The following is a 21,389-nucleotide window of genomic DNA, read 5'->3' on the forward strand; positions in this document are numbered from 1 at the left end:
GCAGAACCGAACAAGTTCTCTTGCTGCACAGGGAGAATTGGATTCAGAAGGTATAAATAACCCGAGAAGAAAAACAAAAATGCAAGCAGTTTATATTCATTTCCCAGTGTACTTTCTTTGGGTGTAGCTGCTTCTGTCCTTCCTTGATCAATTGAAACTGAGTTAGATCTCTTTGTCAAAGAGATCCACTTCCATCAGAATACATCCTCATACAGTATCATTGTTGAGGTATATAATGATCTCCTGGTTCTGCTCATTTCACTCAGCATCAGTTCATGTAAGTCTCGCCAGTCCTCTCTGTAGTCATCCTGCTGGTCATTCCTTACAGAACAGTAATATTCCATAACATTCATATACCACAATTTACTCAACCATTCTCCAATTGATGGGCATCCATTTATTTTCCAATTTCTAGTCACTACAAAGAGGGCTGCCACAAACATTTTGGCACATACAGGTCCCTTTCCCTTCTTTAGTATCTCTTTGGGGTATAAGCCCAGTAGAAACACTGATGGATCAAAGGGTATGCACAGTTTGATAACTTTTTGAGCATAGTTCCAAATTGCTCTCGAGAATGGCTGGATGTGTTCACAATTCCACCAACGATGTATCAGTGTCCCTGTTTTCCCACAGCCCCTCCACACATTCCGTATTATCTTTCCCTCTCATTCTAGCCAATCTGACAGGTGTATAGTGGTATCTCAGAGTTGTCTTAATTTGCATTTCTCTGAATAATAATGATTTGGAGCATATTTTCATATGTCCAAATATGTTTCAATTTCTTCGTCTGAGAATTGTCTGTTTATCTCCTTTGACCATTTATCAATTGGAGAATGACTTGATTTCTTATAAATTAGAGTCAATTTCTATATATTTTGGAAATGAGGCCTTTATCAGAACGTTTGACTGTAAAAATGTTTTCCCAGTTTATTGTTTCCCTTCTAATAATGCAGTTTTGTTTGTACAAAACCTTTTCAATTTGATATAATCAAAATTTTCTATTTTGTGGTTAATAGTGATCTCTAGTTCTTCTTTGGTCATAAATTCCTCCCTCTTCCACAGATCTGAGAGGTAAACTATCCTATGCTCTTCCAATTTATTTATAATCTCATTCTTTATGCCTAGGTCATGAACCCATTTTGACCTTATCTTGGTGTACGGTGTTAAGTGTGGGTCAATGCCTAGTTTCTGCCATACTAATTTCCAATTTTCCCAGCAATTTTTGTCCAATAATGCATTCTTATCCCCAAAACTGGGGTCTTTGGGTTTGTCAAACACTAGATTTTTAAAGTTATTGGCTGTTTTATCTTTTGAACCTAACCTATTCCATTGATCAACTAGTCTATTTCTTAGCCAATACCAGATGGTTTTAGTAACCACTGCTTTATAATATAATTTTAGATCTGGTACAGCTAGGCCACCTTCATTTCATTTTTTTTCATTAATTCCCTTGAAATTCTTGACCTTTTGTTTTTCCATATGAACTTTGTTGTTATTTTTTCTAGGTCATCAAAATAGTTTTTTGGGAGTCTGATTAGTATAGCGCTAAATAAATAGATTAGATAGTATTGTCATTTTTATTATATTTGCTCACCCAATCTAAGAGCATTTAATATTTTTCCAGTTGGTTAGATCAGACTTAATTTGTATGGAAAGTGTTTTGTAGTTTTGCTCATAAAGTTTCTGATTTTCCCTTGACAGATAGATTCCTAAATATTTTATACAGTCAGTAGTTACTTTAAATGGAATTTCTTTTTGTAACTCTAACTGTTGGGTTTTGTTAGTGATATATAAGAATGCTGATCACTTATGTGGGTTGATTTTGTATCCTGCAACTTTGCTAAAGGTGTGGATTGTTTCTAATAACTTTTTAGTAGAATCTCTGGGGTTCTCTAAGTATACCATCATATCATCAGCAAAGAGTGATAATTTGGTTTCCTCATTGCCTATTCTTATTCCTTTAATCTCTTTCTCAACTCTTATTGCCAAAGAGCATTTCTAATACAATATTAAATAGTAATGGTGATAGTGGGCAACCTTGTTTTACTCCTGATCTTATTGGGAATGGTTGCAGTTTGTCCCCCTTACATATGATGCTTACTGCTGGTTTTAAATGGATGCTACTGATTATTTTAAGGAAAAGCCCATTTATTCCTATACTCTCAAGAGTTTTTAATAGGAATGGATGTTGGATTTTATCAAATGCTTTTTCTGTATCTATTGAGATGATCATATGGTTTTTTATTAATTTGATTATTAATATGGCCAATTATGCTGATAGTTTTCCTAATATTGAACCAGCCCTGCATTCCTGGTACTTGATCGTGGTGTATTATCCTGAGGATGATTTTCTGTAGTCTTTTTGCTAATATCTTATTTAAGATTTTAGCATCAATATTCATTAGGGAGATTGGTTTATAATTTTCTTTCTCTGTTTTCAGCCTACCTGGTTTAGGTATCAGTACCATGTCTGTGTCATAAAAGGAATTTGATAGGACTCCTTCATTCCCTATTTTTTCAAATAGTTTATAAAGCATTGGGGCTAATTGTTCTTTGAATGTTTGATAGAATTCACATGAAAATCCATCTGGTCCCGGGGATTTTTTTTTTAGGGAGTTGATTAATAGCTTGTTCTATTTCTATTATTAAAGCTTTTTATTTTCAAGACATATAATATACGTGGATATTTTTTCAACAGTAATCCTTGCCAAAAATAGCATTTTCCAAAGAAAGTTATGTTTAGTTTTTATTGTATGAATAAGAAAATTATATATATATATATATATATATATATATAAATAATATTTAGTTCTTTAGTATGAAATAAGTGCTAAGAATTTTAGACTAGAATTTGATACTTATCTGTATGAAAACACTTAGAAATTTTTAGATCCTATTGCATAACTTTTATTTCTTCCCTTCTTTTTCTCTTAAAAGTATAGGGTATAATAGCATTAGATGAACATTCTTTGTTTTGTAAGTTGAGTTGAAATTGTGGTATTTTATTAGCTGAATTGAAAAAAATATGCAGTCTGATCTTTTATAGTTAATTATTCAACATCTCATAAATGTATATTATTTATTACAGCATAGAAAATTGCTTTGTTTCAAGTTGCCTTATTTAAGACAATTAGTTGTCTGGGTTGGAAATACTTTTAAAAATGGGTTTTCCTCCCTTGAGTTCTCAGGGTGGGCTAAACATTAATAAATGGTGCCATGTTTATTTTTTTTAACTCATATTTTGTAATGGGCATTGGCACTCTCATCAAAAGATCCCAAAGAGCTACTTTTTAATAGATTTCATTTGTTAGGAAGATTTTTGTAGAAGACATAAAAAGTGTAAATAACATACATATATTTAGTCCTTTATTCTTGTAGGATACCTTATGAAATAGTATTTATTAAATATTTCAAGAATCTGGAATTTTAGGGGGTGGTTTTCCTTAATCCATCTTTGCTGAATGCAGCTCCTTTTTATTTTAGTTGACTTTAAGTCAACTCTCTGGCTTTGTGGGCCCTGTTAGAACTTCTATTCTGATGGCAATTATCTATATATAACAATAAGACCTCAGAGAAGGGTTTTAGTAAGAGGTTATAAATTAAAAATTCACTGTTTACAGTGATTGTGATTTTTCTGACTAAGGTTATAATATTGACTATTCTTTTGCAAGCACACATAGACCAACATGAAGTAATGAAAAGAAACTTGAGTTCTCTTTTCATTTTTACTCCTAAGTAGCTGTGGCTTCTTGTTATTCAGGCATAGACTCTTTGTGACTCTATTTGGGGCATTCTTGTTAAAGATGCTGGAGTGATTTGCCATTTTCTTTTCCAACTCATTTTACAGATGAGGAACTGAGACAAACAGGTGACTTGGCCAGAGTCACATAGCTAGTAACTAGCTGAAGTCAAATTTGAACTCAAGAAGATGAATCTTCCTGATACTGTGCTATCTAGTTGCCCTTTGTATTTTTTGGTAAGGCTGAGGTTCCTTATAGTTTTAATATTGTGTGATATTCATGGGTCCATTGGTTATTGGTAAAATTTCATTTATTATGACTAGGCATGTTTGAAGTGTTTCCATTTTCTTTGTTTAATAAAAATGGCATGTATACCATCTTTTATTCCCACTATATATGTATAATGTTCTCTTCTTTGAAGTGCAGTTATGATGAAACTTTTCTATATTTCTGTGTCTCAAAAAGGATATAAAATTGCTTAGCCAAATCTGGTTAACATGCTTGTTTTCTTGTAGCCTTTTGTCAAAAGACTATGAGATTGAAAAATAGCACCTGGAAAACACATTTTAAGGCATTCTTGTTAAAGATGCTGGAATGATTTGCCATTTTCTTTTCCAACTCATTTTACAGATGAGGAACTGAGACAAACAGGTGACTTGGCCAGAGTCACATAGCTAGTAACTAGCTGAAGTCAAATTTGAACTCAAGAAGATGAATCTTCCTGATACTGTGCTATGTAGTTGCATTTTATCATTTTCAGAATTATTTCTGCCTTTTCATTTTGGACTGAGATAATATGCTCTTGCATGTATTAGCTCTGATAATATGGCCATTCAGACATCTCTCAGCCATTTTTTAAAAAGCAAATTCCCCATGATCCATGTCTTCTATAGTTCATATTTTAAATTTCTTAGGAAGCTTTTCTTAATTGGTTCTTCCTGTTCTCCAATCCAAGGATCTCAAAACTCTTTTTGTCACATCCCTATCAGCATAAATAATTTTATGTGCGCAAATACACACATCTATATCTATTTATGAATTATGTATAGATAATATTATTGTATCTATTTATTCTACATACATATTAAAATACACAAAATAATAAAAATGTTAAAATATGATATAAAGATTAAACAATTATTTTTTCTTTTTATGAAGTAACTTAATTGATGAACAATATAATTTTGATTTCATAGTTTGAAAGCAAATGTGATTGAATATATTTCATTTTGGGGGAAAATTACTATGAATGATTAGGGAAGATCTGTAAATAAAAATTGCTTGTTAGTAAGCATTCAGTTAATTTCATTAGTATAGTTATCCAAAAATTTGCATCTCTTTTTAAAAATACTTTTTCAGTGCAAAATACAAAATATAACAATTAGATAAATTGTGATAGTCAATGAACATTTCAACAAATTGTTTCTCAGTGACTGCATTCCATCCAAGTGAAATGTTTTTGATTTCTAATAAATAGAAAGTTTTCAATATAAATCCATTTTTTTCTTTATGAATTTTAAATGGAAGTTTAAGTTCTACTTCTTTTGTATTTGAATTATTGGGTTGATAAAAGGAGAAGAAAAAGAACATTTATTTATAGAAGGAAAAATGACAAGCCACTTGTGAAGAAAACATTCTCACAGGAAACAAAAAATGTGAGGAGACATATAAACTGTTGAAATGACTGGAAAGAGAACTTCACCTTGGTTGATTATCCTGAGATGACTTCTTTGAGGAGGAAAGTTTTGTAAAGAACTCTATGGGAGACTGTAGTCCATCAACTCATTTACATGTAATTTTAAAAAAAAAAGAATTCTGGAACTTCTAACTGATACAATTATAAATCTTGTTAACTTGGAACTACGGAAACATGATACATACAAGAGGTTTTATTTTGTAAGGGAAATATGAGTAACCACCAAAGAGTCTTTATTTTCAGGCTTTAGAGATAGTTTAAAAAGATAGCAGATTGGAGTTAAGAAACTAGCAAGAGAAGCAACTTTGAAAATAAGCTTTAGACTGAAATGGGCCAAAGAATATAGAAGGCTTCTTGCTGAAACAGCTACCAACTTGCCTGCTAATTTGCTTATTGGAAAAGTTATTGCTTTGATGATTGACTAGAGAAAGACAGAAGTAGCTGCTCTAAGTTCATTGGCTGAGAGTGAATTCAGATGATTTATCAAGGGTTTTTAAATTTTTACTCTCCAGTGTCATGTTATGCTTGAGAGAGGGAAGTCTCTCAAAGGTGCTCTTTTGCATTCTACTAAGTTTTTTTTGACAGAGACAAAGTAAGGGAAAAAAAGTATTTTTTTTGTTTTGTTTTGTTTTGTTTTTTAAATCTGTTTTGCTAACAGGAGGCTTGGAATTGATTTGACAAAGCATAATCCCTTGATTTTTGCAGACCTGAAGAACTTAGCAGTTGTCTGACATAAGGAACCTCTTGTACCTGAAAGACGTAATAGATTTTTTGGTGCTTTGTTGAATGTGATTTGGGGGGGGGGGAGGGAATTGTTTTACCTCTTTGGGAAAGGAAAAAAACAGAGATTGGACTTGTGTTGGAATCTTTACAAACTGTCAAGTCATTAGAGTTGATAGAGACAATACTTATCTAATTTAGCATGGTTCAGTATCATTGATCTGATCTTACAAGGAGATGTTTTGGGCCAGAACCTGAAACAAGATACTAAGTAGAATTAACTGATGCAATGCTTGTGTTCACACCTTTAGAGAGCTCATATAAGCAAGAAGTATTTAAGTACTCATTGGAGTTCACAAGTATGGGAGAGTCACAAAGTAAACTTTGTAACTTTGTGAATTCACACCTCTCTTAAAGCTCTTAGGGCCAGAGAGCACTCTGGGAGAAAACCCATAATCCCATTCTCTCAGAAGAGATCATATAAAAGCCCAGTCAAGGGAGTTCAGCTGAATTAGATTGGAGAGGAGCATTCTGGGACAGATACAGAGTACTCTGGGAGGAAACCCATAATCCCGTGTGTGTGTGTGTGTGTGTGTGTGTGTGTGTGTGTGTGTATACAGGAGCATAAATAGAGCTTCAGTGATATATAAAGAAGCATAAATAGAGCTTCAATGAGCCAGTCAAGGGAGTTCAGCTGAATTGGAGGCTGAAGAAAGCAGAGGCAGAAACAAAGGACAAAGCTGCAAGAGCTCTTGGAACCAAGCAGAGAGATAGGCCTCTAAGAAAAATTAATGGGGCTCTTTTGGAAGAAGCAATAAAAGATCTGAACTTTTAGCACCTGGCTGCATTTGGGTGATTATTACTTTTAACTGAAACTAAGGCTGACTCCAGAAAACCTCCCCAAGAAGAATCATTATATTATTTTAAAAGAAGAAAATCACAACATTTTGGCGCCCAACGTGGTGCTGACACCCCCCCCCCTCCCCCCAGTTGATTTCAGTGGAAAAGCTCCAATCCTAATTTCAGTGGAAAAGCCTCTGATCCTGGTTCCAGGGGAAAATACTCTTCAACCCACAAATTAGGGTGAGTACAACAAAGAAATTTTGTTAAAAGAGTTAAAATAGAATTTCAGCTAACATGGGGCAGATATTTAGAAAACACCTTCTGTTTCTGTTCAAGTAAAATGTTTAGAGAGCATTGTTAAGGTTTTGGAAAGCCAAGGTTTGATTATAATTTTGGAGCAGATCACTGAACTTTTAGAAACTGTTAAGAACATATGTCCTTGTTTCTCTCTGGAAAAAGAATTAGATTTAGACGAGTGGAAATTAGTAGGAGAGGATCTTTGTCAATTCTATAATAAAATGGATTTAACTCAATGTCCAAAGGCATACTTAATACATATAATTTAATACAACTGGCTTTAGGAAATTTTTTAACTATTAAAATAAGGAAAAAGAAAAAAAACAGCAGGAGGGAGAGGTGCCAACTAAACTAGGTGAAAAGCAGGTAGAATCAGATAAGAATGGAGTTAAGTACAATTCTGAGGGTGATACTTCACAGCAGGAGGAATTAGATCATTCCACATTTCATGACCCTCCCCCCTCAATTAACCCTTCATGGGGGGGAGGGAGAGAGGCAAAAACACAATCTGAATCTCCTGTGAAGCAGAATATGACAAGTTTAGAAGAGGCATTAATTAAAGCAAAAAATGAAGGAGAAGATATATTGGAGTTTATAAATGCATATCCTGTGATTGAAAAACTTGAGTCTTCAGGTCAAAAAGAGAGAAAATACACTCCTTTTAATTTGGTAAAAATTAAAGATTTGAAAAAGGATTGCACTCTTTATGGGGCTACATCCTCTTATGTTAAGCTGTTACTAGATAATTTGTCTTATGAAATCTTAACCCTGAATGATTGGATATCCATAGCAAAGACATGTCTAGAACCTGGACAAAATTTGTTGTGGCTTCTGGAGTTTCATGAATTATGTCGGATGCAAGCCCAATGCAATAGGCAAACAGGAGCTAATGTATAAATAGCTTTTGACCAACTAGCTGGTGAAGGTCAGTATGCAAAGAATTCAGAACAGATTTATTATCCCATAACAGTGTATAAGCAAATTTCTAAGGCTGCAATAAAACCTTCTTTTTGTGCTGTTTTGTTGGAATCTTTACAAACTGCTAACTCATTAGAGTTGATAGATGATTCCACTGAAATCTCCCAAAGTGCTCTGTGTCTGCACCAGAGTGTTCTTCTTCAATCCAGCCGAACTCCTTTCTGCCACCAGCCTGCCAAGTGGAAAATATTCTGGAATAGATCTCTCTTCACTGGCCTTCTATCTGACTCTTCTGAGAGAATGGGATTATGGGTTTTCTCCCATAGTGCTCTCTGGCCCAAAGAGCTTCAAGGGAAGTGTGAATTCACAAAGTTACAAAGTTTACTTTGTGAATCTGGCATACTTGTAAACTCCGATGAGTAAAGGTGTAAACACAAGCATTGTACCAATTAGTCCTACTTAGTACCTTGTTTCAGGTTCTGGCCCAAAACATCTTCTTGTAAGATCAGATCAACTCTAATTAGTTAGCAGTTTGTAAAGATTCCAACAGTGTTTTCACTCCTTTTTTGAGCAGTCAGGGAAGGTGTGATCACCTTTTTTGGGGGGGTTCTCACCTCCTTGAGAAGTCAGGGAGGTCATGACCACCCTATATTCTGAAACAAAAGAAAGTGGAATGTTCGGCTATTTTGGAGGAAGCAATAAGAGATTTGAACTTTTAGCATCTGGCTGCATTTGGGTGATTATTACTTTTAACTGAAACTAAGGCTGACTCCAGAAAACCTCCCCAAGAAGAGAGAACCATTATATTATTTTAAAAGAAGAAAATCACAACAGACTTGTAGTCAACCAAGCAGTCAATAAGCATTTGTTGAATGAATTCAACTTTTAAGCAACTATATACAAATAAGATATAGAGTATTAATTGGAAAATCATAGAGGGAAGGAACTTGTATGAGTGATGAGAAAAAGATTCTTGTGGATTTTAGTTTAGACTTGAAGCTAGGAAGCCAGGAGGCAAAGAAGAGAAGAAAGAAAATTCCAGCTACAGGGATAACCAGTGAAAATGCAGTGAGTCAAAAAGAAGAATCAAGAATAAAGTAAGGTGCCAGAGATAAAAGAAGAATTATGGATAGGTCCTGGCATGTGGATCTAGTAGTTTGTGATTATGGCAGTACCATTCATGGTATCAGCAAAATTTTAAAAAGAAAGGTAGTGAGATTCATTGCTAAAATTGTCAATTTTCAGATGTGGCAAAAGAGCCAATTAGAAATATCTTATATGCAGATGAAGAAACTGGGTTAGTACAGTATTTATAGAACCAATGAGAGAGTAGAGCTTGATATATGAATATGAATTATATGAATTAGATTATAAGTGAAACTTTGTGAATAGATAAGCTCCCTGAAGGGAATACTATATTATATGTAAGGCAAAAGATCAACAACAGAGAACGATGATGGTATTACATTGATGATGACAATGATGATGATGATGATTTCGCTATATATTTATAATTCTCTATTTAGAAATTTTCCTTTATCAGAGATCTTGGACATAAAAAAATTCCCTCAGTTTTCTGCTTCCCTTTTAGTGTTGACTGCATTGGTTTTTTTTTTTTTTTTGTACAAAACCTCTTTTAATTTAATATAATCAAAATTATCCATTTTGCATTTCATAATGTTCTCTAGTTCTTCTTTGGCCATAAATTCCTCCCTTCTCCACAAATCTGAGAGGTAGACTGTTCCTTGTTCTCATAATTTACTTATAGTATGTTTAAATCACGAACACATTTCAACTTTATCTTGGTACAGAGTGTTAGGCTTTGATCAATGCTAAATTTATGCCATACTATTTTTCAATTTTCCCAGCAATTTTTGTATAATAATGATTTCTTATCCCAGATTCTGGAGTCTTTGGGATTATCAAATACTAGATTATTGTAGTCATTGATTATGGTATCTTGTGAACCCAACCTAGTCCACTGATCTACTACTTTATTCCTTTGCTACTACCAAATGGTTTTGATGTCCACCGCTTTATAATATAGTTTTTGGTCTGGTATAGCTAGGTCACCTTTGTTTTGCATATTTTTTTTTTCACTAAATCCCTTGAAATTCCTGATCTTCTAAGTGATTTTTGTTAATATTTTTTTCTAATTTTAGCAAATAATTTCTTGGCAGTTTAATTGATATGGCCCTAAGTAGCTTAATTTAGGTAAAATTGTTATTTTCATTATATTAGCTCAACTTACCTGCTCACAGGGATTCTTCTAATTGTTTAGATCTAACTTTATTTATGTAAAGGGTTTTGTAATTGTGTTCATATAGTTCCTGACTGTGTCTTGGCAGGTATACTCCCAAATATTTTGTATTTTACAATACAGTTATTTTAGATGGAATTTGCTGCTGGACTTTGTTGGTAACATATAGAAATGCCAATGGTTTGTATGGATTGATTTTGTATCTTGCAGTTAATACCATCATATCTTCTGCAAAGAGTGATAATTTTGTTCCTCATTGCCTACTCTAGTTCCTTCAATTTCTGTTTCTTCTCTTCTTATTAAAGGTAATATTTGTAATATAATATTCAATAGTAATGGTAATAGTGGGCAACCTTGTTTCGCCCCTGACCTTACTGGGAATGCTTCTCTCTTATCTCCATTGCATATGATGTTTGCTGTTGGTTTTAGATAGGTGCTCTTATCATTTAAAGGAAAACTCAATTTATTCCTCTGTTCTCTGTTGTTTTAAATAATTTTAATAAAAATTTTTATTATAACTTTAATTTGATAACACCCATTTGGATATTGTATTTTGTGAAATTTTTTTCCTGCATCTTCAACAAACATTTTTAAAGCATTCACTAAGTCCTTACTTGCTAAAACATTTTATTGAAATGCACTTTCAGGGATTGCTATTTTGCCACTTTGGGACAGGTTGAGAGCCACTTGGCCTATATAGGGACCCAAAAGGGACTAAGATTTAGCAGGCCAAAATAATAACCTTTTTTCTTAATGCAGTTGTATGATACTATGTCCAGCATGAGATTAGTTATCCTTATTGGCAATGTACCAACTTTCTAATCTTTGCTATTTTTGTAATGGCCACAAAGTGGTTGTTTAACGCATGAAATTTCTGATGAGTGCTGACATGGCCATAAACAACACTTTGCTGTGGGAGGCCTAGACAAAATATCTCCATTGGTTCTCATTCCAAAGGGATGATTGTCTAAGTCCTATGCTTTCCATGTCTCAGACCACTTGGCCAGGCCCATAGTCATTTCATCGGAATTAGTTTACTCCTTCATTGTGTAACTATTCCTCAAAGATCTTAAATATCAGTTCCACAGCTTAGATCACTTGTGACAAGTAGTTCTATGCTAAATTTCTGACATATTACTTTCCAGTTTTCCTAGCAATTTTTATCAAATAGTGAGCTCTTATCCCAGAAGCTGGATCCTTGTGTTTTTCAAACAATAGATTACTATAGTCATTGATTATTTTGTCATGCATCTAATCTATTCCATTGATTAACTGTTCTATTTTTTAGCCAGTACTAGATGGTTTTGTTGATTGCTGCTTTATAATAGAGGTTTAGATATGGTACTGCTAGATCAACAATCTTTGCATTTATTTTTATTATAGCTTTTTATTTATAAAACATATGCATGGGTAATTTTTCAACATTGCCCCTTGCAAAACCTTCTATTCCAACTTTTCCTTCCCCCCACCACATGTAGTATAATACATGCTAAATTTGTTAAATTTATTTGTTAAATCCAATATATGTATACAGATTTATACAGTTATCAAAAACAATCAGATCTAGAAAGAAAGATAAAAACCTCGGAAGGAAAACAAAAATGCAAGCAAACAATAACTGAAAGAGTGGAAATGTTATGTTGTGGTCTATCCTCATCTCCCATAGTTCTTTATCTGGGTATAGTTGATTCTCTTCATTACTGAACAATTGAAACTGGTTTGAATCAACTCATTGTTGAAAAGAGCCACATCCATTAGAGTTGATCATGTTTTAATCTTGCTGTTGCTGTGTATAATAATTTCATGGTTCTGCTTACTTCACTTGGCATCAGTTCATATAAGTCTCTCTAGGCCTCTCCGAAATCATCCTTACACAATAATAATATTCCATAACATTTATATACCACAATTTATTCAGCCATTCTTCAATTGATAGGCATCATGCAGTTTCTAGCCATTACAAAAAGGGCTGCCAAAACATTTTTATTCACGTGGGTCCCTTTCCTTTCTTTAAGATCTTTTTGGGATAGTAGTAACACTGTTGGATCAAATGGTATGCACAGTTTGTTAACTTTTTGAGTATAGTTCCAAATTATTCTCCAGAATGGTTGGATTTCTTCACAATTCCACCAAAAATGTGTCAGGGCCCCAGTTTTCCCACATCCCCCCCAACATTCATCATTATCTTTTCCTGTCATCTTAGGCAATCTGAGAGGTGTGTACTTATATCTCTTAATTTGTCTTTCTCTGATTAATAATGATTTGGAGCACCTTTTCATATGACTAGAAATAGTTTCAGTTTCTTCATCTTAAAATTGTCTGTTCATAGCCTTTTCCATTTCATATTTTAGGTAGTTGTGGAGAATGGCTTGATTTCTTATAAACTTGAGTCAATTTCTATATATTTTGGAAATGAGGCCTTTATCAGAACCTTTAACTGCAAATATGTTTTCCCAGTTTATTGCTTCCCTTTTAATTTTGTCTGCATTAGGTTTGTTTGTACAAAATATTTTTAACTCAGTATAATCAAATTTTTCTATTTTGTGATCAATAATGATCTCTAGTTCTTCTTTGGTCACAAATCCCTTCCTCCTCCACCAGTTTGAGAGGTAAACTATATTATGTTCTTCTAATTTATTTATAATCTCATTCTTTATGTCTAGATCATGAACCCATTTTCACCTTATCTAGGCCCTTTTTTTCATCACGATTTTCAGGGAGTCCAATAATCCTTAAATTATCTCTCCTAGATCTATTTTCCAGGTCTGTTGTTTTCCCAAGTAGGTTTTTAACATGTTTTTCTATTTTTTCTTTCTTTTCTTTTTTCTTTTCTTTTCTTTTCTTTCTTTTTTTTTTTTTTTTTTTTTTTGGTTTTGCTTGTCTGATTCTTGATGTCTCATAATTCATTTCCATTTATTCAGTTCTTATTTTTAATGAATTATTTTCTTTATTTAATTTAAATTGTTCTTGTATTTGTCCAATTGAGTTTTTTATTGAGTTGTTTTGTTCTTTGAAATTTTTTTCAGTTTCAAAATTTTTTTTAAGTAATTTTCTTTTTCCATTTCACAAATTCTGTTTTCCTGGGAGTTCTTTACCTTTTCCATTTCATATTTTAGGTAGTTCTTTTCTTTTTCCATTTTTTCAACTCTTTCTTTTAATGAGTTATATACCTTTTCCAAACCCTCTTTCTCCTTTCCTTTCCTCATTTTTCTTATAGCTCTCTTTTAAGATCCTTTTTAATTTCTTCTAGGAGAGCCTTGTATGGTGGGGACCAGGTTATATCATCCTTTGGGTCTTCATCTGGAGAGTCTGCTTTTAGTCTCCTTGGGGTTTGAAATCTGTTTTTCTCTTTTACTATAGAAGCTGTCTATAGTTAGATCTTGCTTTGCCTTTTTACTCATTTTTAGAAAAAAAAAGTTAGGATCTGCTTTTAGAGCAGGAAGTTCCAAGCCTCCTCTGCATGCAGCAGGAAGCAGGAGCAGAGAAGCAGCAGCTGTGCTGGGATTGTGCTGAGTCACTTCCAGTGTTGAGGGGCTGTGGCCAAGTCCCATGAAACTTTGGTACTTTTGGGTTCACTCTTCACCTTTTGTGTTTCTGTTGGATGTTTTATAACTTTTCTGCTGATCTACTGGCTTGCAACCAGGGAGTAGCAAACGCTGTTGTAGAGCCCTCCACAACTCACTGCAGGGAGTTTGAACTACCTTTCAGACACCAAGCCTTCTCTACTTCCCCCCTCGCTCCTCCTCCACCCCCTATCCCTCTCTGTTCACCTTGTGCTGGCCTCAGTGCTCTGTCTAATGAAAACAGACCTTTTCTGGGGTCTTTGAAATTATTCTCTGCTGGTAATTTGCTGCACTCCCAATATTTGTGGATTCTGCCAGTCCAACACTATTTCAGAGGCTGAATTTTGTAATTAATGTGAGGGTAGTAGCAAAACTCAGAAAGAAGTGTCTCTTCCCCACCATCTTGGCTCCACCCCCTCCTTTGCATTAAAAAAAATAATTCTCTTGATGTTCTTGACCTTTTCTATTTCCAGATGAATTTTGTTATTATTTTTTTTTTCTACTCTAACCTAACTTTTTGTCAGTTTGATCAGGTATAGCCCTATTTGAATAAGTAGACTAATTTAGGTACAATTATTATTTTTTATTAAATTAGTTCTACATACTCATGAGCATTTGATATATTTCCAATCATTTAGTTACTTATTTGTGTAAAAAATGTTTTATGATTTTGTTCATATAGTTCCTGGATTTGTCTTGGGAAATAGATACCAAAATATTTTATTTTGTCTTCAATTACTTTAAATAGGATTTCTCTTTCTCTTGCTGCTGTTTGTTAGTAACATAGAAATGCTAATCATTTTCCTGGATTTATTTTATATAAAACTTTGGTAAAGTTGTTAATTGTTTCAAGTCTTGCTACTCTAGGATTTAGATGATACTCTTAGGATTCTCTAAGTATTCTATCATAATATCTTCAAAGAATGACAGTTTTATTTCCTCATTGTTGATTCCAAATCCTTCTATTTTTCTTTTCTTATCAGTAGAGCCAACATTTTTTAATATAATATTAATAATAGTGCTCCTAATGTACATCTTTGTCTCATCCCTTATGTTAGAGAATGCTTCTAGCTTTTCCATATTACACATAATGCTTGCTGATGGTACTTACTATTTTAAATAAAAGTCCCTTTATTTCTGTGCTCTTTAGAATTTTCAATAGTAATGGATGCTGTATTTTATCAAAAGCTCTTTCTTTTCTTTTTTTCTGCATCTATTGAGATTATCATATGATTTCTGTTAATTTTATTATTAACGCAATCAATTATTCCAATTATTTTCCTTATATTGAACTATCTCTTCATTCCTGGTAAAAATTCTCACTTGGTCAGAGTATAAGTATAGTATTTCTGCTGAGAAGTTGTTGTAATCTGTTTGCCATTGTTTTATTTAAAATTTTTGCATCAATATTCATTTAGGTAAATTGGTGCATAATTTTCTTTCTCTGTTTTGGCTCTTTGATATGGAGTTATCAATACCATATTTATATAACAGAAGCAATTTGGCAGGTCTCCTTGTTTGCCTATTTTTCCAAATATTTATATATTATTTGAATTAATTATTCTTTAAATGTTTGGTAGAATTCACTTGTAAATCCATCTGATCCTAGAGAGTCATTCTTAAGAAGTTAATTGATGAAAGTATTAGCATCGAAAATGAAGAGTGAATTTACCACCAATGAAGAAATTAAAGCATTAATAAAGATAAGTTTTTACAGAAATATTAATTGCCTAAATTAATAGAAGAAAAATGCTAATACTTTCATTTTTCTTTTATTTTTATAATCAAATTAATCAGATATTTATCTATTTTGTTGATTGTTTTTATTAATTAGTTCAATAGCATTTTTAGAACTTTTAATTTGATATTTAATTGGAGATTTTTAGTTGGTGTTTTTAGCTTTTAAAAAGTTACATGCCAAAAATCATTGATCTCTTCTTTCTGTTTTATTCATTTAAATATTTAAAGATAAATAATTTACCATAAGAAGTAATTTGCTTGCATCTCATAAGTTTTGGTATGTTGTCTTGTCATCCTCTTAGATAAAATGTTTGATTGTTTCTCTGATTTATTGTTTGATCTACTCCTTTTTTTTAGATTAGATTGTTTAATTTTTTTTTTCCCCCTTGGCAAATATAGTGGTTTGCCATTTCCTTCCTTTTTTTCCCCCTTAGCTTATTAAGTTTTCATACACATTGCTTTATGAATCATGTTGGGAGAGAAAAATCAGAGCAAAAGGAAAAAAATCATGTGAGGAAAAAAAAAACAGAAAATAAAGAACATATATGTGCTTCTGTTTTATGGAAGAGTTCCTCTCATTTACATTCACAGTTATGATTACCAGCTCTATATTTTCCTCTTTCATATTTTTTCCTCTTAATATACTTTTATTTTCCCTTTCCACCCTATCCTTAGTAGTGTTTTTTTTTTTTTTGATCCAACCTGCCTACTACCTTACTCTCTATCACCCTTTTACCTTTTTCCCCTAGTATTTCTGACTTCCTTTTTCTTTCTTCTTTTTCCTTTTCTTTATAGGATTAGATGAATTTCTTTACTTAACTGAATTATTAAATTCCCTCTTTGAGCTAAAACTGATCAGATCAAGCTTCATTCAATGCTCATCCCAGGACTTTCTTTCCCTCAATTGCAATTAAGTCTTTGTATCCCTCTTTATGTGATCTAACTTGTCCTATTGTACCTTTGCTTTCCTCTTCCCCCAAAATAGTACTTTTTCCTCCCCTTAGTGTTTTTTTTTAATATCATCACATCAGAGTCCATTCACAGTCACATGCTCTATCCATGTGATGCCCCCCTCTTCTGCCCTAGTAATAGATACAGTGCTCAAGAATTACAAATATCATTTTGCCATCTAGGAATATAAATCATTTAAGTGATATATTATTCATATTAATATGTTATGCATTTTTTCATAATTATAACTTTTTATTGACAGAACCCATGCCTGGGTAATTTTTTACAACATTATCCCTTGCACTCACTTCTGTTCCAACTTTTCCTCTCTCTCCCTCCATCCTCTCCCCCAGATGGCAAGCAATCCTATACATGTTAAATATGTCACAGTATATCCTAGATACAATATATGTGTGCAGAACTGAACAGTTCTCTTATTGCACAGGAAGAATTGGATTCAGAAGGTAAAAATAACCCAGGAAGAAAATGCAAAAGTTTATATTCATTTCCCAGTGTTCTTTCTTTGGTTTTGCTGCTTTTGTCCATCATTAATCAAATGAAAGTGAGTTAGATTTCTTTGTCGAAGAAATCCACTTCCTTCAGAATACATCTCCATACAGTATCGTTGTTGAAGTATATAATGATCTCCTGGTTCCGCTCATTTCAGTTAGCATCAGTTCATGTAAGTCTCTCCAAGCCTCTCTGTATTCATCCTGCTGGTCATTCCTTACAAAGCAATAATATTCCATAACATTCATATACCACAATTTACTCAACCATTCTCCAATTGATGGGCATCCATTCATTTTCCAGTTTCTAGCCACTACAAACAGGGCTGCCACAAACATTTTGGCACATTAGGTCTCTTTCCCTTCTTTAGTATCTCTTTGGGATATAAGCCTAGTAGTAGCACTACTGGATCAAAGGCTATGCACAGTTTGATATATTATGTATTTTATATAACAACATATATTTAATATAATATATAAAATAAAATAATAAAAAAAAATTTCTTCTGTTTACCTTTCTGGGCTTTTCTTAAGTTCTGTTTTTGTAGATTGAATTTTCTGTTTAGTTCTTGTTTTTTCAATAGAAATAGAGAGTCTCTTACTTCATTGAAAATCCATTGCCTTTCCTGAAAGATGATGCTGAGTCTTTTTGGGTAATAATTTATGGTTGTAACTCTAAGTCTTATGCCTTCTGAAATATGATATTCCAAGATCTCTGAGCCTTATTGTAGAAGCTTCCAGCTCCCGTGTAATGCTGTTGCTCCTTGATATTTGAATTGTTTTTGTCTGGCAGCTTGCAGAATTTTTTTTCCTTGAAATTGTAATTCTGGAGTTTTGCAGCAATGTTCCTTGGAGTTTTTCTTTGTGGGAAAACCATTGTCCTAAGCTTTCTGTGCAGGTTTGAGTCTTGGCTTTGAACACAGGATACTTTGTGTTTGCAGTGGGTAACTTTGCTTGCTCTTTTCAAGAAACAGCCTGGATTCCCAAATTTTGCCTTCTGAGCTGGGACTGGAAGCTGCCCCACTGATCTGCTCCTGTACTGAGCAAGGACTGAGGGTTTTAGTTGCTATTTTGTTCTGATTAAGACCCTCTCTCTGACTTTCCCAGAGTCTGTCTGAACTGGGCTGAATACCCTTTTCTTCTTAGTGAGCTTTCTTGAAGTTTTTCCACTCTATCTTGAGCTGAAGAGTGGGTTTCATTCCATCTGGTTCAGAGAATTAATTTAATTTGATTTTCAGGGGAAACTAGGAGAGGTGGAGCAGCTTTCTGGGTTTAATCTGGCATTTTGGCTCTACCTCCATAAGTAGATTTCCCTCTTTTATGATTTCATGTCATCTAACTGCTGGATCAAAAGATAGGCAGACAGTTTTTAGCCCTTTGGACATATTTCCAAATTGCTTTTCAGAGTGACTGAATCATTAATAACTCTACCAACAATGTATTAGTGTCCCAATTTTACTACATCTCCTCCAACAGTTATCATTTATCATTATCTTTTACTCTCATTTTAGTTAGTCTGATAGATATGAGTGGGTATCTCAGTGTTGCTTTAATTTGCATTTTTCTAATTATGATTTAAAGCATTCTAAAAAATATGACCATAGCTTTACTTTCTTCATTTGAAAACTGGCTCTTCATATCCTTTTACCATTTATCAATTGGGGAATGACTAGTATTTTTATCCATTTTGAAACCATTTTGTTATCTGTATATTTTAGAAATGAGATTTTTATCAAAAATACTGACTGCTAAAATTTCAAGCTTTCTGCTTCCCTTCTAATCTTGGCTGCATTGGTTTTGTTTGTACAAAATCTTTTTAATTTAATATAATCAAAATTATCCATTTTTGTTCATAATTTTCTCTATTTCTTGTTTGGACGTAAATTTCTCATATCTCCAAAGATCTGACAAGCAAACTATCCCTTGCTGTCTTAAATTGTTGAAAGCTTTATCTTTTATGTCTAAAGCAGGAACACATTTGAATCTTATGTTTGCATAAAATGGGATTTATTCATCTATGCCCAGTTTCTGCCATACTATTTTCTAATTTTCTCAAAAGTTTTTGTCAAATGATGAATTCTTATCCTAGGAGCTAGAGTCTTTGGATTTAACAATAGAATACTATAGTCATTGTCTCTTGTGTCATATATAGCTAACCTATTTCACTCATCCACTATTCTATTTGGCACTGTACCAAATGTTTTTGATGATTGTCAATTTTTTATTGACGCTTTCCTTTGCATTTTTAATTAATTTACTTCATATTCTTGGCTTTTTGTTCTTCCAGATAAATTTTGATAGTTTTTTCTAGTTGTATAAAATAAGTTTTTGGTTATTTGATATGGCACTGAATAAATTAATTTAGATAGAATTATCTTTTTTCTGTTAGGTGGAACTACTCATGAGCATTTTACATTTGTCCAATTGTTTGGATCTGACTTTATTTTAGTGAAATATATTTTGTAATTGTGTTCATATAAGTTCTGGCATTGTCTTGGCAAGTAGCCTCTCAGACATTTTATATTATCCATAGTTATTTTAAATGGGATTTCTCTGTGTGCTAGCCTTTGTTTGTAATATATAGACATGTTGATATATTTTATATCTTGCAACTAAGCTAAAGTTCATTTTTTCCAATAGGTTTTTAATTGATTCTCTAGGATTCTTTTAAGTATACTATCTTATTGTCTGCAAAGAGTGATAGTTTTGTTTCCTAATTGTAATTCCTATCATTTCTTTTTTTATTGCTAAATTTCTAGTTAATATTAAATAATAGCAATAATAATTGGTATCCTTATTTCATCTCTGGTCTCATTGCATATAATACAAGAGTAAAAAAAGTAGAGCCTGAAAACATACAATTTTCTATGAGTTTTAATATTGAAAGGGAGGAGAGTTATAAGAGAGTAATAACTAGAAGACTGTCTCTTATTTGAATGAGTAGGTGTTGGGTAAGGATCCATTAAATAAAGATCAAACAAAGGGGTGCTGATATAATGATTGATAGAACAAGTTCTTGGAAAAGATGGAAGATCAGTGTTATTATATTTATTTTTATATATAATTTGAAAGAAAATGGTCTTCATCCTCTGAAACAGAGGGAAATAGAAATTTTCAAAAATGCTATGTTGGATTTTATATTTTTAATTTTCATTAATTATGTTTCATTCTGGTTTTCATTCTGAAATTTCAAGTATGTTTTTAAGAACATTTTTTACATGTATCAGAAAATAATCCTAATTGACCATGTTCAGCATGTATTGCATATTATTTTTTAACATATTAATATGTTTTGTTTTGTTTCTTGGTAATTTTTAAATTTTATTTTTATTAGTATCTGGAGTCCACATCCCCCCACCTGTTTCTCCTGAGAGTCTTCTGGAGCAGTCTTCGTCTTCAGCTCATCTTATCTCTTCTAAGCCCATCATTTCATCACAGGATAGTACTCTGATTGTTCCACAAACCACCAACAATATTGTAAGTCCAGCCAGATCTAAAGATCAGATTTTTGACAGAAATCTATATTGCTACCTAAAAATCATTATGTGTGTGTGTGTGTGTGTGTGTGTGTGTGTGTGTGTGTGTGTGTGTGTGTGTGAAAATAAGAGATAATCTGGCTTTACCAGCCAACTGGTAGCTGGTAATTAAAGTAGTATTTTTTTTTTTTTTTTTAAGAAATAGACTATTTATATAGTGGGCAGGTAGGTGTTCAGGAAGACTTCAGTTCATATCCAGCCTCAGACACTAGCTCTGTGATACTGTGCAAAATACTTAATTTTTTTTACCTCAGTTTACTCATCTGTAAAACGAATGGGCAGTGAGATAGTGCAGTGAATTGAGTGTTGAGCTTGAGTCAGGAAGTGAAGAAAGCTCAGGGCTGAGGCAACTCCTTTAACCTTCTAGAGCCATAGTATATCATTTATAAAATAGGAAAAATATTTTCCTTATTACTACAGAACTATTGTAATGATAATGTGAAATAATGAGGACAAAAAGCATTTCACCCTCTTAGATCTGAAGTTGCCTTTAAGCATCAGGATGCACAGTGAATAGAGTACTGAACCTGAACTCAGGGAGAATCATTTGGCTGAGTTCAAAGCCAGTCTGAAGCATTTGTTAGCTATGTTACCATAGACAAGTCACTTAAACTTG

At 32.9% G+C, this 21,389-nt stretch overlaps 1 protein-coding gene across 6 annotated transcripts in view; it reads left to right on the top strand.

The window, feature by feature from the left end:
- Window positions 1-21,389, top strand: part of CCDC91 (coiled-coil domain containing 91) — a 527,068-nt gene that overhangs the window by 161,834 nt on the left and 343,845 nt on the right. For all 6 annotated transcript variants that reach the window (XM_051961141.1, XM_051961140.1, XM_051961143.1 and 3 more), the window contains exon 4: window positions 20,572-20,714. In XM_051961141.1, coding sequence (XP_051817101.1) covers window positions 20,572-20,714 — 143 coding nt within the window. The remainder of the gene's footprint in view (window positions 1-20,571; window positions 20,715-21,389) is intronic.

The sequence above is a fragment of the Antechinus flavipes genome, chromosome 5 (genome assembly GCF_016432865.1).
Source record: "Antechinus flavipes isolate AdamAnt ecotype Samford, QLD, Australia chromosome 5, AdamAnt_v2, whole genome shotgun sequence".
In the NCBI taxonomy this organism is placed as follows: Eukaryota; Metazoa; Chordata; class Mammalia; order Dasyuromorphia; family Dasyuridae; genus Antechinus; species Antechinus flavipes.